Source organism: Malaya genurostris, chromosome 2 (assembly GCF_030247185.1).
Source record: "Malaya genurostris strain Urasoe2022 chromosome 2, Malgen_1.1, whole genome shotgun sequence".
NCBI lineage: Eukaryota > Metazoa > Arthropoda > Insecta > Diptera > Culicidae > Malaya > Malaya genurostris.
The window spans coordinates 196,883,070-196,907,684 of NC_080571.1; the positions used below are offsets into that span (position 1 = coordinate 196,883,070).

Consider the following 24,615-nt stretch of genomic DNA (forward strand, 5'->3'; position numbering starts at 1 on the left):
AACAAACATGCAAACCACGCTTCGTCCGCAGAGACTGCCGGCAAAAAATTGAATGCAAGAGTCAGATCAAAATATTTGGAAGAACCGGCTAAGTTTTGGTTCGTTTTATGCATTCAAAGTATTTTCCGATTCTTGCAATATGTATGTTGTTAAACGGGTTTTGCATTGCAAATACCGAGTTCGGTTTGGCACTCAATGGGTGTATTACCTTCAACAATACCTAAACGGAGTTTTAAAACTAAGTTGCACTTATTCGATTTTTGAATTCAACCGTCCAATCTAGGTGTTTGTTCCAATTTGTTACAATGACAAAAAACTGGTAACTGAAAGTGTCAGAAGTCATTATTAATAATATGCCTTGAAAATTCTTGCAATATGTATGTTTTCGGAACGGATTTAGTAAGCGTATTTCAAAAAACTATGATAGAGATCGTTTCAATGTGCGAAACTCGGAATAATTGATTTTTTTTTGTGTATTTTCAGTCTGTATGTTGGAAAACGGAAAAGCATTTTGTCAATTCTCATTGACAAATCCAGTATTAATCACAAATGATCGCAATACCGATAAAATGAAGTCATTGTGATAAGGTTTACGGCGAACAGCTGATTGTTTTGCAATGTCCAAGCGGTAACATAGGGTGGAAAATCCAATAAAGGAAAACTCAGAATATATTGGAAAAATTTCCAATACATTCTGAGTATTGAAAAAATTTCCATCTAGAGGGAGGATTAGAACCTACATTCCTATGCAATACTGATTATTCGCCCGAATTGAACGACTATTGAATTTTGATAAGAATAGCTCAGAATATTTCGAAGGTAAAAGAACTGCAATACAAATTGAACGTTGTGTATTGCTTTATTTAGACACCGACAATATATGATACAATTCAATGATTATTTATTACACAAAAAGCTGTGTAATTATGCATCATATTTTATGCGATACTACTTAAAGCAACGACTAGAAAGGGCAACTAATTGCTTACCAAATTTCAATAAGATGTTATAATAAGTTGCATTGTTCTGCTAGATATCTTGTGATTATCGTTGTAACTGTTCTGAAGTGGAATAACATATGTCTTCAGACTAAGACAGTTTATATAAGCTACTTCTCCTTGGAAGTTTCTCTCTCATCCGCATCGTTCTCTTTCGCCATTAGTAACAGTTGAAGCATGAGTAAAGCTTGCACTTTATCCAAAGGATCCAGGACACCTCGTTGTAACCATTTGGGAATCGTAGTTCTAGCATGACTGAATCCAAGTTTGTTTAAAATGTAATCGATGCCATATGGCTCTATTGATTTACCGGCCCACGAGAGTAGTCTGAAATATATATGAAGATACATTAGTCGCTACATCACTGCAGTTTTTGGATTTTGTACCTGACAGTTGGTTCCAAATGCCAAACCTTGCAATCAAAATGCCGCCAATCCGTACGCAACAGGAGATCAACATCGGATTTCTCTAATTTAATGTTAACATGCTTTGAGTTGCTTGATTTATCTGGATGATTTTTAGAACTAGCAGCCCCATCAATAAGACTAGTTGCACTACCATTTGCAATAGTTTGGCTGGATGACAATTCTTGAGAGGATGTAGCACCCAGATTTGAGCTACTTTTAACAGACTTTACTGAAGTGCTTGAAAGAGTTGGCGAAGGCGATTGAGCCGGGACAGGATTTGGCGATGTAGCCCTCGCACTTGTAATTGTTCCAAGCTTGAAAATAATTACAAACAAATTACAAATTTTACCGGACTGCGGAAATTTCTTCATGCTTACCACTTTTTCCTTTTCCTTCAAATATGACATAATCAAATCATGCAAAAAGAAGAAGGCATCTGCATCGACGGTGACAAATATGTGGTCCTCGAATTCGGTAATGAAACTACATTCAACAACTGGTTTCTCTTCTGGAAAAGTAGATGTAAAATGAATATCAATCAAGCAAAGGTCAAAGAAAAAACTAACGAGTAATATCCGGCGTGGTAGCACCTTGAAGATGCTCAGTTTTAAAATGCAACTGAAGACTAGGTAATGCGAATATCACTTCTCTGTTGTGGTTGGGATCTTGCAACTTGGGGTGTGATGATGTTCCTGTCGAGGTACCCCTAGCGCGTTCAATTGAGTTCGTATGATGCTCCTTGTCACGTTCTATCACCGGAAAGCGATCAACCGCTAAAAAAAATAAATAAAAATGTCAGATTTCATCATTACTTTGAATTACATCCTTGCGTCTTGTCCACATGTCTAGATATCTTCCGAAAACTAATCCAATTATAATATTAATAAAAATCTCACCGTCAATTTCACTGTTGGCAAAAGCGTAGTGGAACCATTCATGCAGAGTCTTAAACTGAGGGGGAAAGATTACGTTCCTTGTCATCCGCACAACTGTTGCATTCGAGTGGTGCTGTGACGGCTGCTGCGTGTTCATTCCTAATCCGAAAGTTAGCGTTTGTATGACATGAACCTCTTCCGAAGATTCTACGTGCTGCGCTTCAGTGGCAAAGTTTATACACGGTTCTTTGAGGCTGAAAAGAGCCCACGATTTCGATTTGAAGTTAATACCATGAAAACAAGCTAAGGAAATATTTTTGCCACGCAATTCCATCGTGCCTCCTAACACTGTTCCAATGTTTGACAATGGGACTCCCAGTGCAGAAAGCCATAATCCTTCGGTTTGCTTTAAAGGGCGTTGCCAGTGACGATGGTGGCGGGTGTCGTGCATGGTAAGATCGCGTTCGCCAACTTGTGGTACCGAAGTTGAAGGTAATTTTCTTTTGACAAAGTCACGAGGCTTCACACTGGAACGATTATTTACTGTCAATCGGGGTTCCAAGTTTGAGAAAACACGCTTTGACGATTTGAACTGCTGCGAAAAGAATTCTTCCAATTTGTAGAACATTTTTAGGATATCAACTGTCGTTGACTTCGAGATCATCATTTGTAGTTGATCCCAGGAAAGATCACCGTGAAGTAATATAATAGCAGGGTAATTGGTTGGGAGTGTATTACTAAAGTCATGATCCTTTGAGAATTTCCATTCATCTCTTAGCTGTGCACTGAAAGAACTGATTCTGGTCATCAGAACACTTGTTCCCATGTAATCGAATTTAAGTTCCAATGCAAGAAACTTGATTCCAACTTTATGATCAGGCTCACGACCAGGATCCTCTCGAATGTGTACAAATGTGTCTATTTTGCTCAATTCAATGGTTCCTCCCACAATACCGCCCTTGGCATCGAGTGTTGATCCTCCGAGGCCAACTCCAAAGTACATGTTCCTGTGTCCTGTGCTCCCAATACTTAATCTTCCATCACTTTGAAAGCCTTTTGTAAGCCAAACAATATTGCCCATAACATTACCCATATTCATCTGCACATTTAGTTTGGTAAAATTGATCGCAAACAGAACTAAAGTTTCCCAAGAAGTTATCTGGTTTACATCCGAAGGTGATGTGTTAGAATCCATACTAGATGATTTTTGATCTTTCAATTTTGCCGTTATGGAAGAAGAGCTAGTGCTTCCTAAATTATGATTCGGAACGTCGCCTTCTAAATTCAATTGCAATCTATCTCTGCTCAACGCTTCTTGCGGTAGATCCTCAGATACTTTGATACTACTGTCTTCAGATACACTTTCCAAATCGCACATGCTAACTTGTGGAACGCTCAAATCACCCAAAAACATTCTACGTACAATACTTCTACGATACCATGCCTTCGGGAAGGCCAAAATTTCCGTTAAGCGCCTCATATCATATTTAAACGATGCAGATCCAATGTCTACTATAGTCGAGAAACGAATGACTGCTTTGGATTGATCAGACAGTTTTCGCAACATTCCTGTATCACAGTAGTTAACTTTTTTCGATCGTGTTATGTGAAATTTAACAAACTCTACATTGATACTTAACGAATCTTTCCGTTCACTGTCGGCCAAGGGACTAAATTGATGCGACTCTTTAAGATTCGATTTCTTGCCACCATATGGATGAAAAATGTACACATTAAAATCTGCCAAACACCCAGTAATGCTTAAGCCGCCAGTCAATTTTGCTTCGGACTCATTCGTGCCCATGGATAAGGAATCCTCTTCATGCCGGTTCGAACTGAAAATTATATCCAAACTCGGAAGCTGAAGCATACATTCGACGCGTGAAATTGGTAAGCAGGAAAAACGAAATGTTGATGGTTGCATGTGGAAATAAACCACAACATCCACAGGGAAGCTTGCGTAAGCTGCATAATTATTCTCAAGCATTTGAAGATTGACCGGATTCGATGGAACGGAGAGTACCTTTGACGGGATTGGCTCTAGAGTTTGTTCTAGGAATTCAAGAATGTGTGGAGAAATGATTGTCTCCTCAGGAATACTTTGCAGGGTCATCCATGCAAACAATGTAGCTTTTTTCGCACCATGTCTGCGAGTAACTCCAAATGGATCGCTTGTGCTTAATCGTGGTGAGGCATCATCACTAATTATTTTAGATTGGTATTGCAATTTGACATCCAATCCAGGAATGTGAAAAATTGTCAAATCAACTAATGCAGTATAGGGCGAGTTGTATTTCAGTCTCGTTCTCTCCTTATTTCTTCTTTGCGGAATTGGACTTCCCCAGTCGGTTCCAATACTTCTCTCGCGTTTGTGATGTCTAACAGTACTGCTTACGCTAGTAGATAGCTTTTCCTCTGCAATATCCTTGGTGTGAAGAACACATTTACCAGAATTCACCAGAACTTTCACATCCAATTCAAAGTCAATGTTCGGCTCTTGTGGTTTTTGGGGATGGTTAGGACTCTTTTTACGCAGTTCTACTTGTTCGCCATCTATTTCCAACAAGTGAGGTACATCCGATGCCAGCGATGACGTATCGTAACGCTGCCAATCGAAGCCTGAATCGGAATAGGCTACATCAGAATCGGCACTAGGTAGCGAAGATTGGCGCATCGCTTCCGCTAAAGTGACACGATTTGTCTGTGGAATTTTTACTCGCAGAGAAGTTGTTCGGGATGGGCCGGAACAGGGAGATTCCTGCAGACTGTTTAGTAGTCCGTCATTCCCACCACCTTCAGCCAAAGCAATATAGTCATGCGACTCCGGTAGACCCTCTTTGGTAGGAGAAGGAGCGATGAAAGAGCGTGAACGGTTGGCTGATTTTAGTATAGATTTGCGCATAGTCGGACGCTTCCATTTCTGAAAAGTAAAAACAAATTATATTTTCTTTTATTACTTAAACAAATTATCAAAATAGAACGTAAATATAATAAGATTTTCCACTTTTTTATTAGCCAGTGTCCTAGTTTTGTAGCTACTATCGTCTCAACGATTTTCTAAATGATTATTAAATGGCCAAATAGGTTGTGTGGATGGATTCTATAGTATTGCCCCGAAAATCATTCCCCAGAAACCATTTCGCCGGAAAATTGCTTACAGAATGAACCATTCTCCAGCAAAACACTTCCCAGAGTGTACCCTTTAACATGCTGTTTCCCAGAACAGCGAAGTCTCAGAAATTTATTGCCCTGAAAGGGGCTACCACGTTTGGCATAATATCGTTTGGCATAACGCCGTTTGGCATAATGATTATTTGGCATAATAGTTATAACGGCATAATGATTAATAATGATAATGAATAGTTATTTGGCATTATAGATCAACATGTTGCTTAATAGAACTTGTTATAATTTACTGCGATTTTTAATGGTCTAATTCGACTACGCCTACAGCTACGAGGAGTAGCTCCTAGCTTTGGGCAATTCGGACAAACGCCCGCAACTAGACAGAATTGGTGCCACTTCGACCTCCCCCCCCCTCATACGGCGGATCACCGAGGCACTCGCGACCGTCTCGACCTAATTCATCTATGACGAACAGAATATTGTGCTAGCACTAAATGAGATGCTTATATAAAATGATAGTGTGCCTTTATCACTAGAAGATTCAAAGTAAGACGATAAGTAACTAAAACAATGAACCCAAACAATCTATTCTTAGTACACGCACAATAGACCGAAGTAACGACGAAAGGTTAGCTAAATGATTTCATACTCGTTATCTTGTTTGATTATTTTTTTATTAAACTCGTTATTCTCAAAACCCTCTTTTTCAGACTAACAACAAAGCTTGAAAAAAGGATAATTACCTTGAAAATTACAGTTAATGAGCATTCCCGAAATTGTCTGGACATTAGTTCGTTCTGGAAAATTATTTTCGTGGGAATGGTTCATTCTAGTAGATGATTTTCTGGTAAAAATCTGTTCCGGTAAGCGTTATTCTGGGGAATAGTATACAGTTTTGTTTGGTCATATTTCGAAGACGGTGGTTTACCCTTGAAACAAGTTTTTGCGCTTCCAAAAAGGAAGTTTTCATGAGATTGCAAATAGGTAGTAAATCATTAAGTAGAAGTCCGTTTTAAAAATAAGAAAATTTCATAAGGACCGGCTTTTCGTCAATATTCATGTGGTGAATGACTAAGAAAAATGAAGACATTGAATATTATCTCTTACCTGTAGCATGTCTCTGCGGAAATATTTATAGCAAATTGCCTGTAGCTCGTGTAATCTTCTTTCTTCATTTTCAATCGTTTTGCTTGAAGCTCCAAGAGTACGCAGATCGTTCACTGTTTTTGTTTGTTCGGCTATTTCAGTCTCCATCAATAAAGAGCGCTTTTTCGGATCAATGGTAGTGTCGAATAAAAATGATGGTAATGAATCGACCGATTTACGGTTCTTTGCACCGAATTCCTGTGACGCTCTATTTCCTTCCAGGTGGTCACCATCTTCACTATCTTGTGTATCAGAGGAAACGGGTTCCTCGTCCTCCGAACCTGTCAACATGGTCAGCGTGTGTCCTAAGGCAGAAAGCTGTTTACCGATATTCACATCAAGATGAATATCAACTCCTTCCATTTGCCATTTCACATTTAGGAACCACTTGGCATTATCTGGATGTTTGGCTGCAATTGTCCTTGAACAAACATCGTAGGTTCCTTCTGAAACTACGCACAAGTTCATGATATTAGTATCATCCATGTTAGGTTTCCAATCGTCAAGTGAAGAGTCAAAGTCTTCAGCAAAGCGAAGACATAAACCAACAAACTTTCCATTCGACACCAAAGACCCACAACTGCAAGCAGAGATGATAGTGTTTTCGAGTGTTATTACTACTGCACCTTTTTGCTCATAATCTCCGACAGATCTATTGGCTCCCCAGGGCTGTGTAGGTTGGTTTAATGGCACACATATTCCCATATCTTCAACAGTTAACTGTAGGAAAAGTGTCGATAAATTGGCGGTTGCCAAGTGTTGACTGAGCTTTTCAAAAGGAACTTTCTCGAATACTTGCTGTGTTGCCATGAGAACTTCTTTGTTCAAATTAGCCCGTTTTTCTGTCCAATATTCGTAAGCGTTCTTGTAGTTCAACCATACAAGAATGGCTTTATCAACGGCAATCGGTTGAACATACATCAGTGGTCGCTTGAGTGTAATCAAGACAAGTTCTTTATCGTCATTCATCATCTCATCTTGAAAAGCATTTCTTAGTCCGATCGTGGTGTTGAAAAATGCATACTGCTGAAATTCTGGCTCAGCCTCGTCAAAAATAACATTTTTGATTATTTGACCCAAAGACAAGTTCAAATCAATTTGCGCTTTGCCAAACAGTTTAGTATCTGAAATATCAGCCAAGTTTTTTACCCGGTTCGAAAGATGTAAGTCTAACTGCCCGGTTTCGAATCGTACTGCCGAGTTACAAGGAGTTGTAGCGGTAAGCTGTATTCGTTTCACTCTAATATTGAGAGAAAATAATATCCTCCTAATGTGAGATCCATTGTCATCGGCATCTTCTAACCATATCGGAACTGGTTTCTCCCCTCCGTACACTTTTTGCACCACCTCGTTGACTTCTTTCATAAATACCTTCTGAACGAAAACCAGGTGATTCAACAAGTCGGTCGAAAGACATCGTTCAAACACACCAATTTCAGCCGAAGCAGCCAAATAACCACCTTGGCGGAGAACAACACCATCTATTGGAGCTTCTTCCGAGGTATTTTCCGGAATATACTCTGCACTTACATGAACCGGTGGCAAAGCTATGCATGCTTCGGAAGGTAAATTTGTCTCGGTAGTCTGCATCTTAGTCGTAAAACTAAGCGAATGATTCGGCAAATCTATGGTAAATTTAGCCTTACTTCCTGTTACACCGGTCGAGGTGACTTGGTCCATCTTGTACTGAGCTTGCAAAGAAGGTAAAAGAGCTGCTGTGACCGATAAACTTTGAAGGATAATATTAAACTGCATGACAAGTGGTTGCAGTAATCCGCTCGGGTTGCCAGCATTCGATTTAGCTGCGGAAACACTATGTTTGCGTATTGTTGGGTGTTTATCACGCGTTTCCCGGTGATGATGTAAAGGTGACTCAGGTTCTTCGTTTTGACGTGCTAGTCTTGCAGAGCTTCGAGTCACACGCAATTCCTGAAGAGTTGATGAGATCTGCTTAGATCCACGAGTCATCATTCCATGAAGCGCTACTGGATGCTGAGGGATATCTATATTAACAATACCGATTGAGAGTAAACCGTTATTCTTGTCCTTTCCTTTGCGGGTAATGCTTGAATACAATGTTTGACTTTTTCCTATGGTAATCTTAACGACAGTTCTGAAAAAAATTAATATTTTAGAATTAACAATTAATTCAGTTTTTCTGTTAAGTGAAACAATTCTAAGAGGACTATTATTCCGATCCCATGGAAGTCCAATACTTACTGCTGATTGGGTAGCACACCTTCGAGTAGTACAATCATGGCACGTCCAACCTGACCAGTTAAGGAACATTCCAATGATGCCGGACGAGACTTCTTACGCCACGTTGTACTGCTGTGAAGGGCGGTAATTTCGGCTTCAAGTTTGAGACCACTTAGTGTTGCAAGTAGCCTCGTCCGATGGATTTTGGCAACACCAAAAACAACCAATCTGGTTCTTTCCTGAGTTACGACACTGACATCTTTCGCCATTTGAACTCCAGCCTTTATATCTTCTGCATCGTGATTAGTTCCTTTTGAATCCGACAGCAAGTTGTACTTACGTGCTTTGATTTGCCCAATAGCATCTGGTGACAGTGACACACTAGAAATATTGTGCAAATAAAGCTTAAAATTATTACTAATTCTCATTTGAACGAATGCCATTATAATGGGTACGACTCCTTTTTAGAGATTCACACTTGTTAGAAGATGAGCAGCAGGTGCAACTGTATTCGTTTTATTTATAAACGGAAATGTTCAAACATCGAAATGTCAAATTCCATATCGGAATATAATATCTTGATATCTTACTTTTTCATTCTCAGATAAATTGACTATAAACCGCAACTCCGAGAAAAATTCAGCGGTAAGAAAAAAGTGCATTTTGTCCGTTACATCATTTATGTCAATCAAAAGTTAGGATTTCCAGAAATTCGTAATCCTTCCTATATAGAAAAAAACAAAAAAAACGAAAGTTTTGAGAATCTCTATTTTTAGCTTTGCCCAATGGTGCCAACATTAACACGCATACGGTATTGATATGTCTGTACGTACTGAAATGTTCATTACTACAGCTAACAATCAATATGACAATCTAAAGATGCAGGCAGAGATGTCTATCTCCTCTGTGTGACGAAGAGCAAGCAAAATTTCTCCCCTCGCACTGACAACTTCAACGAGAGCTCTTCTCTTTCACATTTATACACCACCGTGTGTAAAGTGTACACGCATCATGAGTGCGTTTGTTTATTTCCTTTTACCTCTTCCAATGAATCGCACCAAAGTGCTAGAGCATTAGCTAATAAATTCTCCGAGGTGGATGCAGATACTTTCACAGAGGTGTACACGCCGGTGAGCACTCTGCTGTATGGTTTTCGTAGATGAAGCGTGGACACGCAAAATCAGCAAAATAAAACAATTTATCGTAAAATTTTCGGTTTTCCTTGCAAATTTTTCATAGCAAGGCCAGATCTACTCTCTATTAATTGAAGTTCACAGAAGTGTTCGCTCTCCATCACGCGCCAGTGGTCACTTGGGTGTATTTAGACGAGAGCGCGTGTGAGCGATTCATGCGAAGAGAATGTGTTTCACTCGCGCCAGCTGCTTTAACCACAAGCACACACTCAAATGCTGTCTATTCGACACTGAGAAGAAGTGCGCTTTCCTCTTTGTGCGGTGCTTCGTTTTTTTCATCCTCGGTGTGGCAAAAATCTGACTCTACACTCAGAAAAATATTATGGTAACAGTTACTATATAGAGGGCCAACTTGACCATGAGCGTATAGTGGTTTTCAGCCGACTATGAAATCAGATGATTTCAACAATAGTCAAGTTCATGTTTACTATGAATGGTATCGGCTCTAGAATAGTAATATTGAACAGTGTATTGTATGAATAACTAATACGATTGAGATGGTTAGCCTAACAATGACCGAATATTTTTTTTACATTGTAGTTTTTGCTATAACCAGAGTCATGGTTTTTTTGACATTTCACTTCCAGTTATTTCGAAACTTAAAGCAGTGGTTGATTCAACAATGCTGAAGATCAGCAAAACATGAGCTAATGTTGAAGTTTGATGAATTTAAATTTTAGAACAAGAAAACAAAATAGTTTCATGGAATTTTATTTTATTTCACATCATATTAAATGATGACATGCCTGGTAAAATGTTGATTAGCAACGTAGACACTGAGGAGCATTGTTCGGTAGCAGCAGTTGATCAAAGACTCTGATGTCCGGTGGATTTTTCCTGAAGCAGGAATGAGTAGCATGAAAGAAATTATTAGCCAAGTCCAGATGTAAACCTCGATACCCACCTGCGATATATTGTTATTTTTTCCGTCGGATTTGAATTCGGAAATCGGATGATATTCGTCGTTTTCATCAATCATTGGATGTTGTTTCTACAGCGACCGATAATGAATAATAAATCGTATACGAGACGTTGATTTCACTGGAAAACGTAGCCGTTGAAGGAAAAATTGTTGAAAAATTGAATTTCAATGACGGAAACTAGTAAGGCTACAAACTTTACTCACCTGCAAGACCTATCAAATTACACAAAGTCATCATATAAAATATTTTTTTCATGTCAATCACTGATGTGTACCCACGTACGAAATTTTCTGCTATATTGTAACTTTATGTGACAATAACATAGAACATTCGTTTATTGACAATTTGTATAGTCAGCACAAATGAAATACATAGTCGAATAAAAAACAAAAAATACACGATAATGTGATTACTACATAAATTCTGTTGATATGGACTACATGAATAGTCTTTTCAAACTTCATAATCGTCTATCAAACAATGTATCTATTTATGGTAACATTTTTATACTGTGAACATATTCACATGGTAGCAATAACTATTTCGCTTCTCATATATCAAGGCTCAAGAACAATTTCACCTTACTAGAATTTGTGAGTTTAACTATTTGTTCTTATATTTGAGATGACTACCATTGTCAGTATGACCATGCCAGAAAAGTCATAAATACAAATAGTTTAGTCAAGTCGTAGTCTTTGTTGTCTAGTAATTTATACAATACAGATGGTGAATAGTCATATATTATGCTCTTTGCTACTATTTTAGCGTATAGTTGAAATGACAATGAAAAGCAGGTTGCGGTTACTATGGTTCTTTTCTCAGTGTAGCGTTTATCACTCTGGTGAAATGCCATCTCTGGATGCAGGTATAAACAGGTAGGACAAATCACTGGTAATCAAAACTCTGTGAACAATTAGGTATGATGACATACATCTGAATTAATATGCTTTCATTCAATGACAACTAGTTCGAACGGTATGACGATAACATACACGCAGAAAAGTTTATTTCAAGTTTAATTATATTACATTTTGAATTCAAAGAAATTTTATTTTAAATTATCGCTTATTTTCATTTTTTCTTTGATTCAAATACATTTGATATTTACTTCAAAGCATTTCAATTTAGTTTTGTTTCTACAATCAGGCTTTTGTGCGATTGTGTGTAGATTTAATGATGGATTTTTTTTAAATTCAATAAATTGTTATTTAAAAATTAATAAATGGTTATTTTTGACCAATTATTTTAAATTACTTTTTAATTTATTATTGAAAGAATTTTGTGCGCTCAGCTAACTACGGTTGCCGGTTTTGACTCCTCTACTTCCTCTCGTTCAATAATTTTCAAAAGCTCTACTGTGAAACCGTTGTCTGCAATGAATACAAATGTAAGTTCCCTGTACATACCTATTTCATAACCTACCTATCCTATGAAAGCACTCGCTTTTCGAACAATTTCAATAGTGAAGATAGTTCAAATTCGTCAACTACTTCAGAAGTTATTCACCCCGATTCTGTATTTCGTTCGAATCGGATTGTTTGCATTCTGTAGCTCGATAGAGTTCGAGTTTTCCATACAAAACATCACTCGATCCAATTACAGAATGCAAACTTTTACATTCGTTCGTCAAAATCCGATTCGATCGAATTACATAATAGGGGTGATCACTTCCTCGAACGACGTTTTCCGTTTGAATGATGTAACAAAGTGAAATCTTAGCAAAAGTTCTATTAAATATCACAAAATCAACTAGTACAAATGTTTGATCTCTGACATTTGATTCAAGGACAAAAAATTTTGATCAACATTCTTGAGTTTAAAGCTAAGACTCAGTATATTTGATTCAGTTTAATTCAAGATTCAACATTCTTTATTTGAATCGATACTACGACATATTTGATTCAAATAAATTTAATGTACTGTAACAAGCATTTTAATCAAATAAGTTTTTGATTTTATTCAATAAAATTTTGAAATCAGAATCTATACTTTAATATATATGAATCTAATATGCAATACCACACTAAATTTGATTCGAAGAGTTTTATTTGATTCAACTTTTAATTCAAAAATAGTTTTATTGGATTCAAATAATTGTTTGAACGCCACAAAAAAAGAACTGTAACAATCTCAATGTGATTATCAATCGATGTGAAAAAAAATAAAAACGTTATTACATCGAAACAACGTATTGAGTAGATTACATTAGCTTGACTGAATACTTAGACGATTCTGTTAGGAACTTACGCATCTTTTCGTGTAATATTACAACCTTTAGAACGACACCAACACATTTGTGATATTACATCAAAATAGCTGCACATCACTACAGGGTCCGGCACTCGAAGTGTAACCAATTAAAAAGGCCATAAATTCAGTTTGGAAAATTACTTTTACTTAATTCAAAGTACAAAATGTGTAAAAATAATACAAAATTCAGAATCAATTCACTTTTGCTCGATATGACCACCTTTTGCCTTGACTTGATGACTTGAGAGAGCGAAGGAGTTGCATCGTTTGGCCGAAAGCGGTCAATTTCCGAACATTGTATTTACTGACGAGAAATTTTTTCCAATTGAGCAATTTGTAAACTCTCAAAACGATAGGGTTTACTTGACCGACCGTTCATACGAGAATTTGAGTCATCGATTGGCCACCAGGAGGCAGCACCCGCAACAGATAATGGTTTGGGCCGCTGTAACCGCAGATGGGCGCTCTCCAATCGTTTTCATCGAGCCTGGCGTCAAGGTAAATGCGACAAATTATCGGGAAAGTATTCTGGAGGTTGCTTTGAAGCCGTGGGCAGACAAACATTTCGGTGGCAGACCATGGACGTTTCAGCAGGACTCGGCACCGTCTCACAAAGCTCGAGTGAACCAAGAATGGCTGAAAAACAACGTTCCGAACTTCATCACGTCCACACAATGGCTCTCGAATTCACCAGATGCGAATCCAATGGATTATTCTCTTTGGGCCATTTTGGAGAGCAAAGTCCGAACTAAAAGATACACCAGTCTCGAGGCGCTGAAAAAAGTTATTGTCCGCGAGTGGGCCAAAATACCTGCAAGTCACATTCGGCCAAACGAAGCAACTCCTTCGCTCTCTCAAGTCATCAAGTCAAGGCAAAAGGTGGTTATATCGAGCAAAAGTGAATTGATTCTGAATTTTGTATTATTTTTACACATTTTGTACTTTGAATTAAGTAAAAGTAATTTTCCAAACTGAATTTATGGCCTTTTTAATTGGTTACACTTCTAGTGCCGGACCCTGTAAACATTACATCACATCACTGATGTGCAGCGATTACTATTTAATATCACAACAATCTTTGCGTCGTTCTAAAGGTTGTAATATTACACGAAAAGATGCATAATTTCATATCAGAATCATATACAGTATTCAGTTAAGGTGATGTAATGTACTCAATACGTTGTTTCGATGTAATAACGTGTGATTTATCTGCAATATTTCTTGAAAACAGAAAATTCTTGCGTTTGATGTTCAGTGCGTCTAAATTTTTTTCACATCTATTGATTATCCATCGAGATGGTTACAATTCTTTCTATGCTGTAAAGTTGACATGAAGACTCAATATATTGGAATGTATTTTTCAGCGTGTACTCGTGGTTTTGGTTTCACATGGCTTGCTGATGTAAAGTGCATTTCCTGTTTCTACCGCAAATCGTAACAACCTCCAGTTGGTCCCGAACGGTATCATCAAATCAATATGCGATTATATTTTTTCCTACATACCATCGGAAATATGATCGACAATTTATGATAAAATTTTCAGTTGTATGCCATAAAAAATAATTCGTTTCCTTCGGGACGTCACGAAAAACATAGCGCTTCGGCGCAATATAAAAGTGCTTCGCAAATAGCGTTAACTTTACATCTGCTTAGCGGTTCAAATTTAACTGTTTAAATTTTCACTAAGCAGTTCAATTTGAGCTGCTCTGCACTAACGTGTCGAAGATGAAACGTAAAAAATAGTCAAAATTAAAGTTTTTTGAAATGACATTACCCACCCACTTTTTTTGATGAAAAATGTACATTATATTACATTGACAGCGCAATGCGTGAGAAACGGGTGAACTTTTTTCGAATACTGGGGTTGTGTGAAATGCACAGATAGCTTTATACATATATTTCAAAGGTTGCATTAAGAATCATTCATCAGCATCGTTTTCATCTATCCTAATGTTTCTGGTACTTGACAAAGGAGCTAACACGATCGTGTTTTCTTCCTTATTGGTGTTAATGAAATGCATATATTGGACGAACGTTGAGGAATAAAGTTCTCGAATGAACTGCCAACATTTCTGTGGTTTACTAAAAAATTAAATATTCATAGCACAACCTCTCGTGAATAAATAGATCAGTTAATGTTCCGAAATGTGTCATCCCTCAAAAAAGCATTCGTTCTAGTAACATCTCACTCTATCAATAGAATAGAAAAACAATGACAAACTTACCGATGTGAAATAGTTTTTGTTTCAGGCATGGCAGCATAAAGGTCCAGCAGATGGTAAATTGTCTTCCAGCATTTCGGTGTATCCAGAATACTATGGATTGGCCCAGTAAATGTCGATCGGTCAAACGGTGCCGTATCATCTACAAAAGCTTCATTTATATTGGGTCCTGCGGTGGCCATTAATGTTTGATTGGGAAGTGGCAGGATTTGGTTGCCAACAAGTGGAAGGGAATTGGGTTGATATTCAATTGAATTGTTTTGTTTTATTTGGGTTACGAAAGAAAAATCATGAAATTATATCTGTCTTCGTGGTTATTATTATTACTTCTATATAACTAGGGTTAAAATATTTGTTAGATGTGCACAACAATGATATGATAATATGTGATAAATTTTGTTATGACTACGATCCACACAAATGACCGTTGAGCAATTCCAGAAAAGAAAATAGAATCAGAATCAACTTCGTCCGATTTGAATGAAACTTTGTACATGTCTTCAAGATGGAAAACCAGTATTTTTTCGGATAGAGAAAAGTTACAATTATCTTACTGTACAATTATAACTCTAGCTATAAGCTTGAACGAAGGAATTTACAAACAAATTTTTCGAAAAAGAAAAAAACATTACCAATCACACAAAAAAATATTTGCAAATTTTTCAGATGCTTTTTGATTCATCTAAATAAAATCATTTTTGCATCTCACAGGTTAATTACAAGATAAGGAATTGTTTTCTCGCGGCGGAAGGTATATAACTCGAGAACGGTTAGTTCATGGATCAAGATTACTATGAGTAAATTTATTGCTGTTAAACTGTGGAATCATATGTGAATTGTGTTAGCTGTGGCTTCTTCGTTGAAAAAATCCTTGTATTCCTTGCTAGTTCAAACTACAAGTATTACGAAAACAGTTGAAAATATTTTTTTTTGTTTGTAATGATAGTAATTTTTCAATACTTGATGAAATACTCAATTTTTTCAGTGTATAGTTTGTTTAGATTTCCTACAATGTCTTCTTGTACAGCATTTTGTACAAGTTATGAGGATTGAGATCTGAAGAAAGTGCGTACATTAGTACATATTTTAATCAAAATACTTGAACAGGACCGCATGCCCGAATCAGCTCGGAACGTGGTACCCAAGATGCATACTGATGGAAGACGACACGAATGTAATGATGAACTGTGGTCAACTTCTTTAGCAGAAGTTTCATGTGGTCGCGGTTTGGAGAGTTGTCCCAAACTATTCAACACTAATCAGAAATTCGAATAAAAACTCAAGTTTGTGTTAAAAATGAGATTGTTTTTTTATTACAAAGTGTATTCTTTGTACACTGAAGTCTTGGAATACTTCAAAGATAGTACGAGGAAAGTTCGTCATCTTATCCAAATCAGAACGGAACGAAATAAAGAGTAAAGACCATTGTAACTAATACTATACTGCTATAAGTAGTTATAATAGTAAAGACTACTGGACTATAAACCAAAATTAAAGATCGATTCACTTGATATTTGAACGTATGGTTTAGTGTTTTTTCCTGAATGTTTCTTTTTAGCAGTTGACAATTGTTTTTTTTTTCATTAGAACATTTTCGAGGGGCCGCTTTTCTCGCTTTAAAGCGCTTGTATCTTGGTAATTTGTTGATGGATTTGTCACATTCAACTTGATTTGAAAGTATTACTTGAAAATTGTAAGCCGAGCAATTCCAGAAATGCTTGGCAGATCATCAGTTCGGTTCTATTAAAATTTTTGATTTTTTTTCTCAATTTTTGATTTTTTTTCTCAATTTTTTGAAAAAAAAAAATTTTTTGATTTTTTTTCTCAATAATTACAAAATAATCCGAAAAAGTTAAATAAAAAAAGTAGTTTTAATTTTTTTGATAATTTTCATTTTAAAGCTGTTATTAAAACCTACAGATTGATGGCTATCTCATCCGTGCCTTTTGAAAAATGAAGAAGTTACAGCTAAAACAATTTACAGATATATTCGAAATTTCAAGTTCTCGTTGAAAGATAATCATTTAAACAGTAGAATATTATTCTACAGGTTGAAGGCAATAAATTTGTTCGTGATATCCTTTCTCCTAAAAGTAGCAGTTCTTGAGATACTTGGATATTTAATTATAACAACATTTTTTTATATTTCCATGAATTGTTTATTTGCTTGCTATATCTACAATTATTACACGTACATGAATAATTCTTAATTATATTTAAGGTTTTATTTATGTCTGTCAGAGCTGCCTCGCAGTACAAAAACAGAAAAAAATTTGCAAGTCTCTGTAAATTTAAATCAATGTATAACTTTGATGCTGAGTGGCATTTTTTGCAACTTCTCATGGTAAAGGACCATGTGATGCACTCAGGGGTAATTAAAAGCGAATGCCACGACGTGAAAGCTTGGCCGAACTACATGAACACCTAATCACAACTGCAAAACAATTATATGAATGGGCAGAGCAGAGAAGTCGAGATGCATTCACAACCATGTCTTTTTGTTACGTGTCACAAGAAGAATATGAACGGGGTGTGACCGAGTGGAGTGGTGTTTATAAGGATATACCAAAATGATTCCAGACACACAGAAATATGATTCTTTTGTTCCGATTTCAGAAACCACAATCGTCACAAGACTGTATTCGAATGACGGTGCACGTAGTACTCATACAATTTTTAAAAACTTAAAACCTTAAATATAATTAAGAATTATTCATGTACATGTAATAATTGTAGTATATCTAGCAAGTAAATAAACAATTCATGGAAATATAAAAAAATGTTGTTATTATTAAATATCCAAGTATCTCAAGATCAGTTACTTTTAGAAGAAAGGATATCATGAACAAATTTATGCCCTTTAACCTGTAGAATAATATTCTACTGTTTAAATTATTATCTTTCAACGAGAACTTTAAATTTCGGCTGTATCTATAAATTGTTTTAGCTGTAACTTCTTCATTTTTCGAAAGGCACGAATGGGAGAGCCATCAATCTGTAGGTTTTAATAAGAGCTTTGAAATAAAAATTATCAAAAACATCGAAACCCTGACTTTTTTTAATTTATTTTTTTGGTTCATTTTGAAATAATTGAGAAAAAAATCAAAAAAATTTTCCAGTGTATATTTTTTTAGAATACCCTATTGATTCCCTACAACTTCTTCCTGGACGCCATTTTTGTACGATGAACGGTTTCCGAGTTACAACGATTTGAAAAAGGCATTTTTGGTGAAATGCAAAAATACATACGCCCTTTTTAAAAATCAGTCGTGAGTCGGAATGACCTCTCAATCGGTTCAAAACGTATGGTTTGCCATACTGAAGCCATGTGCAAAGTTTCATCCAAATCGGAGAAGGTCGATTCTGATTTTGTCACTTTTTCGTCTACTCATTCCTGGAATTGCTCAGAAACTACTTTTACGAGCACTACGCTGGCTTGCAAATGGAATAAGTTCAAAGTTGTGTTATGAAGATAATTATAGATAATTATTTTTCGTTAAGGTGATCGTGGATAGAAGACAGGGATAGCAAATGTAAAAGTATTGGTGAAACAATATTTTTTTCATATCGTAATATTTGTGAGTAAAGGGATAAAGTAATGATATTTGTTTGCATAAAGGAATACAGTTGCAAGAACTAAATGTAAACATATTCGAATCACCTATCAGAACAGGGTTGACTTATCTCATCTCCATACTCATTCTGGAGTTAACAATTTGAAATCATTATACGACCAAAAGAATATAACAATTGTACCAAAGAAGATAGTTTACGTTAGTTACGATAGTTTAGTTTATGATAATACATCCACTGTTCTCTATATTTAGTAACATATCGGTCAATACCAAGCATAATGATTGGGATATTCAACAAAATAATCATTGTTACAACACAGGATGATGGATGTTCGGAAGGTGTTAATAAAAAAATACAATAACGTACCTCCACCTGAACTGGATAGCCCAGCAAGCGAGTTTTTCGTTTCCAATGAGTTCCTTGATAGCGCGTCAGCAAACGTCAAGGCAGTGGGACTCGCTTTGATCGGTGTTGTAACCGTTTCATTGAGGTTTGTGTAACCCAACTTGCCTTTCACTGATTTACCTGTACTTCTGAGTTTTTGTGCAAAGCTATGAGGTCTGTTGCGAGAGCTAGGGGATGGCGTGAGTGGAATCAACGGTCCTAGACTAGGTAACTTTGATCGGCTCACCGAGTGCCGTAATTCATGCCTATATGGAATGTCTTCATTGAATTTGTCGTATCGTTCATCCGCGTAATCAAAAATTCCGTTCTCGATGTGCGACATTAACGGTTCATTCAAAGAGCCCATTAATGTAGGATCGTTCGTTTCAGATGCTGCAGACCGAAAAAATAAATGTCTTTGAAATATACCTGAAATGTGTAATTGATTAATTCACAAACCTAAACTAGACTCATCCTTCAAAGGAGCACTTCGTTTGCCGTGGTCTGGATGATCACGAAGCTCATTTTGAGCATCTTTTACATTTTGATACATGTTGGTGATTTGGTGAAGTAAGCGCAGCAGGGGCATGTTTACCTGTTGCGATAAGTACTTTACATTCAAGCTGAAATTTATCACTGTGCTGGTATGTTTTTTCAATTGGCCACGTGAAACATAGAGCATATGTTGTTTGGCATCATCGGGAAATCCATCTGTCATTTTCATTAGTTCTAGTTCCACTCCAACGTGTTCGCAAAGAAACGATGGTTGTTCGGCGGGCATGATCAAAGAAAATTTCCCGTTGCCTTTTTTGCTCACTTTGGGCTTTGGTTTCTTAGAATCCCCTGCTTCACTTACCACAATATCAATGCGCATTGTATCGAAGTAACATACCAGAGACAGATTCGTTCCAAGACTGTCCAACGACGAAACATCGGAGCTCGATACACTGTTGATCATTTGTTGCGGCATGACACCAAGGAAAGTCAACATCGGTTCGAAAATAAGATGGGCGTCGAGAATGCGATGACTGTCTTGAATGTATTTAATCGAATGAATTTCTGGACGATTTTTTGCCGCTTGGCGGGTGCTCTTTAAAAGAAAAATATTGCAATGGCATGCTTATGTAGAATAATATTTTCACATACCTCATGTTTGTCTTTATCTCGATTGGTTTTATTATTTCCATTCTGCTGTTTTGCCATCCAGGAGTACAGATCTTCTTTATGATTCGCTGGTGGCGTCCAGGGTTTGTCCAGAGAATCAGATGAACTACACATCGATGGCAGTGAACCTTCTTTCAAGGCACCGTATTCGATTTGAGGATCATGTTTATCAAATATGATCGGAAACATCTGCATGCTAGATCGTGATGACGGTGCTGCCGGAGGAATAAAACTCTTTACCGAAGACTTCTTTCGTAGCTTGTTAGAGTTGTTAGTACTGGGAGAAGTGTTAAGGGAATCTCCAAGTTTGGTAACGTGGATCGGTACCGGTTCCTCGGGCACTTTTATTACTATTGAAAACAAACGGGGAAGGTAAAACGAAAGTCGCTCCGTTCAAAATATGTTAACAATTTTTCAACCCAAACCAAATAATGCAGAGTTTGAAGCATGCACATATAACAGAAAAAAAAAAATCTAATGTTCGCACAAATAAAATGTATCGAGACAGATCAGAGAGGATAAGACATTAAATAGTATGATAAGCATGGAAAAAGAAAAGTGTGATAGAATAACGATCAGACGAATTACCATGATGCTGATGAGAAGTTGCTGCTGTCTGGCGCTGATGATGACCCTGTGCGCTTTGACCAAGAAGCATTGTGCGCTCATTTTCCTCGTCGATCAAAGGATGATTTTCAACCATACCCACCGGATAGTTCTCAGCATCGATATCATCCGTATCTTCTGCGTCCTGTTTAGGAATAAAAAGAAGCCGATGCGGAAGTAGAATGACAGGACAGATGTAGGCTCTGCAAAATTCCTATATTGAAATGTGGGTTGTGCTAGTTTGACTTTTTTTTTCATCAGAGAAGGTTGTTATTAAGAAGATTTACAAATGATTAATTCAAAGCTATTCCTGTCACTACATTGACTCTTCTTGGTATCTTAACATTTTATTATGGTGATCCTCACAAGAAAAAATAATTTTGGCTTTTGGGGGCCGCGTGACGTCATCCGAAATTAAAAGTCTTCGTAAAAGTGTCAATGGAATGAATGACCATCGAATTTTGCTAAAACAAGATTTAACAGTAAAAACGAAACTGGAGCCCGAGCCACTACGGATCACATATTCGCGATAAGACAAGTACTCCAGAAGTGTCGTGAATACAACGTACCCACGCATCACCTATTCATTGACTTGAAAGCGGCATACGACACAATCGATCGAGAACAGCTATGGCAGATAATGCACGAATACGGTTTCCCGGATAAACTGACGCGATTGGTCAAAGCAACGATGGATAGAGTGATGTGCTACATCCGAGTATCTGGGACGCTCTCGAGTCCCTTCGAATCTCGGAGAGGGCTACGTCAAGGTGATGGACTTTCTGGTATCTTGTTCAATATTGCCCTGGAAGGTGTGATTCGAAGAGCGAGGATCGACACGAGTGGCACGATCTTCCGAAAGTCCGTACAACTTTTTGGCTTCGCTGACGATATAGATATTGTGACACGTAACCTTGAGAAGATGATGGAAACCTACATCGGACTGAAAGCTAAAGCTAGGCGTATCGGACTGGCCATAAATGCGTCGAAAACAAAATACATGAGAGGAAGAGGCTCTAGAGAAGAAACACTACGCCTCCCACCACGAATATTGATAGACGGTGACGATATCGAGGTGGTTGACGAGTTCGTGTATTTGGGCTCACTGGTGACCGCCGATAATGACACCAGCAGAGAAATTCATAGACATATTTAGACAGGGAATCGTGCGTACTTTGGACTCAGAAAAACCCTCCGATCGAGAAAAGTACGCAACCGCACGAAATTGACCATCTACAAAACCTTCATTAGACCGGTTGTTCTCTATGGCCACGAGACCTGGACTATGCTGGCAGAGGACCAACGCGCCCTCAATGTTTTCGAAAGAAAGGTACTGAGGACCATTTATGGCGGAGTGCAGATGGAAGACGGAATGTGGAGACGACGTATGAATCACGAATTGCAACAGCTGCTAGGAGAACCACCCATCGTACGGACAGCTAAAATCGGACGTCTACGATGGGCTGGGCATGTCATAAGGATGTCGGACGACAGCCCAGTGAAAATGGTTCTTGAATCCAACCCGACTGGTACAAGAAGAAGAGGAGCGCAGCGAGCAAGGTGGATCGATCAAGTGGAGGGTGATCTCAGAAGCATCCGTGCCTTGAGTGGCTGGCGACGAGCAGCCATGGACCGAGTTATGTGGAGACGTATGCTTGATACAGAAAAGGACACCCCAGGCCTATAGCTGTTAGGTAAGGTAAGTAAACCTGTCGAACTTCAATATTCGCTCGACCCGAGCGCGCAATTGTTATCTGACAGATATTCCACTCTCTGTATATTGCCTAACCTTATTCTCCGGTTTTATTAATATAAATTTCCAAGCAAATAAGATAGTTCCTAATATCTGAACTGTTTATTTGTTTAGTAATTAGTAAGCGTTTTCGCCATAATTCACGTTTTTAGAGCATTATAAATTCATAACTACGGCACCAATCCTTTTGCAATTTTGAACACTTTCACCGTACATAATTTACGAGGTTGTCTATTTTTTTAAATTTGGGTATAATTTTTATTTGACAATGACAATCGACCGATTTTAATTGCGAAAAATCAAGTTTTCTCTTTTGAACAGTTCCAAATAGAGGAAAATTTGAGTTATACCAGCGTTACCTGGGGAAAATCATTATTCAACTACTAAATTTTGATTTTTTATTAGATGATCAAGCACAAAAATATAAGGAAAACTGCAATACTACTTTTTCCGAGACACATTCGAATAATGATTGTCAAAGCCGTATTTTTAAAATGTTTCTTCGTAAAAATTTTATATACATTTACATCGGATGTTACACTTTGATGCGTCATTGGTGTTAATAAAAATTGACTGCGTCGTCACTATAAATCGCAAAAATATGCTGTTTTTAGTACGGATTAACCTTACACCCCTAAAGTTGTGATACTCAGTACTGGTGAGAGCTCCGGTTAACATCCCTGCAATGACTTATTTCGCAACACGAAAAAATATTGAGCATCAAATACGACTGAGTAGATGAACAAATTTCTGATAACTAGATTATACTAATATTTTCGATAAGCTTTTAGAAGAATTAGAGATAAACGAACAATTAATGCATATGTCGATGAAGTGAATAATAAAATTTCCTTATTTAAACAAATTGCAGTTGTAACACCAAACTGTCAATTGACTTTGGAAAGTTTTGATTTATCATCTCCAAACAAAAAGTGATTAAGAGCAAGCTTAGATGATATACTTATCATATTATTTCCGTTTTTCAATATAAGTACAAAGTTGTACTGTAGGTTTCGTTTCGAGTTGCGTACATATGATAGAAGCTGATTGTTTTGTCATGTACAATACGAGTTATAGGAGCAAAGCTGAGAGAAAAACTAAAATAACCGAGCTCCTCTTCTTGTATAAGAGTTTGAAAAATTTGCGAAATTTTAAGTACAATTTCATCATTAAAAGTAAATGTCAGAAAACTCAACGAAACATCTAGAATCCACATTTTTTCCTCATGCTGTGCTTCAATTTCATATTCGTCCTATCGAGAGTTTGGCTATGCGGCACAAAAGCACACATAGTGAATGACTAATGGATATCGTATGTGGGTTAATATTGACGCGTCAGACGGAGTGTTAAGATGGTATATTAAGTTATTTACAACAAAGCCTCTCCGATCCAAAATACAGATATACAACGTGAACACAAGTTGTACTAGACACTGCGTTTCTACAAGTCGCATGGAGAACGTTCAACTATATGAACTTACCCCAGATCGGTTTATATCTCTGAAAGAGGAGAGCGTTTTTGAATGCAGAATTTAACAGTTTTCGGTGTAATATCAAATGCAATGGTTTGTATCTAACGATAGGTCATTGTGAAGAATTATGTCATTCAATAGTTGTTTCACTCACCTCATCTTGGGGCAAAGAAAACGTTACACTAATCGGGTTATTTAATTTTCCCTTGTACTGGTGTTCGAATAGCATTGGATTGTACAGAACATTTTTCCACTGTCTGCTAAGCACGATGACCGCCTAAAAATACTATTATAGTAAATAGGTCTAAATGTGATTGCAAAT

At 37.2% G+C, this 24,615-nt stretch overlaps 1 protein-coding gene across 4 annotated transcripts in view; it reads right to left on the bottom strand.

Moving 5' to 3' along the window:
• Positions 1 to 840: 840 nt before the first annotated feature.
• LOC131433190 (bridge-like lipid transfer protein family member 1) overlaps positions 841 to 24,615 on the bottom strand; it is a 37,845-nt gene continuing 14,070 nt past the window's right edge. For 2 of the 4 annotated variants that reach the window (XM_058600085.1, XM_058600084.1), the window contains 13 exons: positions 24,448 to 24,570; positions 21,052 to 21,214; positions 20,446 to 20,813; positions 19,759 to 20,389; positions 19,282 to 19,692; positions 15,343 to 15,481; positions 8,773 to 9,132; positions 6,514 to 8,665; positions 2,302 to 5,200; positions 1,972 to 2,178; positions 1,783 to 1,913; positions 1,385 to 1,719; positions 841 to 1,325 (listed from right to left, as the gene is read on the bottom strand). In XM_058600085.1, the coding sequence (XP_058456068.1) occupies positions 1,109 to 1,325; positions 1,385 to 1,719; positions 1,783 to 1,913; positions 1,972 to 2,178; positions 2,302 to 5,200; positions 6,514 to 8,665; positions 8,773 to 9,132; positions 15,343 to 15,481; positions 19,282 to 19,692; positions 19,759 to 20,389; positions 20,446 to 20,813; positions 21,052 to 21,214; positions 24,448 to 24,570 (8,136 nt within the window). In that variant the 3' untranslated portion in view covers positions 841 to 1,108. Of the gene's footprint in view, positions 1,326 to 1,384; positions 1,720 to 1,782; positions 1,914 to 1,971; positions 2,179 to 2,301; positions 5,201 to 6,513; positions 8,666 to 8,772; positions 9,133 to 15,342; positions 15,482 to 19,281; positions 19,693 to 19,758; positions 20,390 to 20,445; positions 20,814 to 21,051; positions 21,215 to 24,302; positions 24,322 to 24,447; positions 24,571 to 24,615 lie in introns of all 4 variants that reach the window. The other 2 variants (XM_058600086.1, XM_058600087.1) reach the window with 2 other exon arrangements.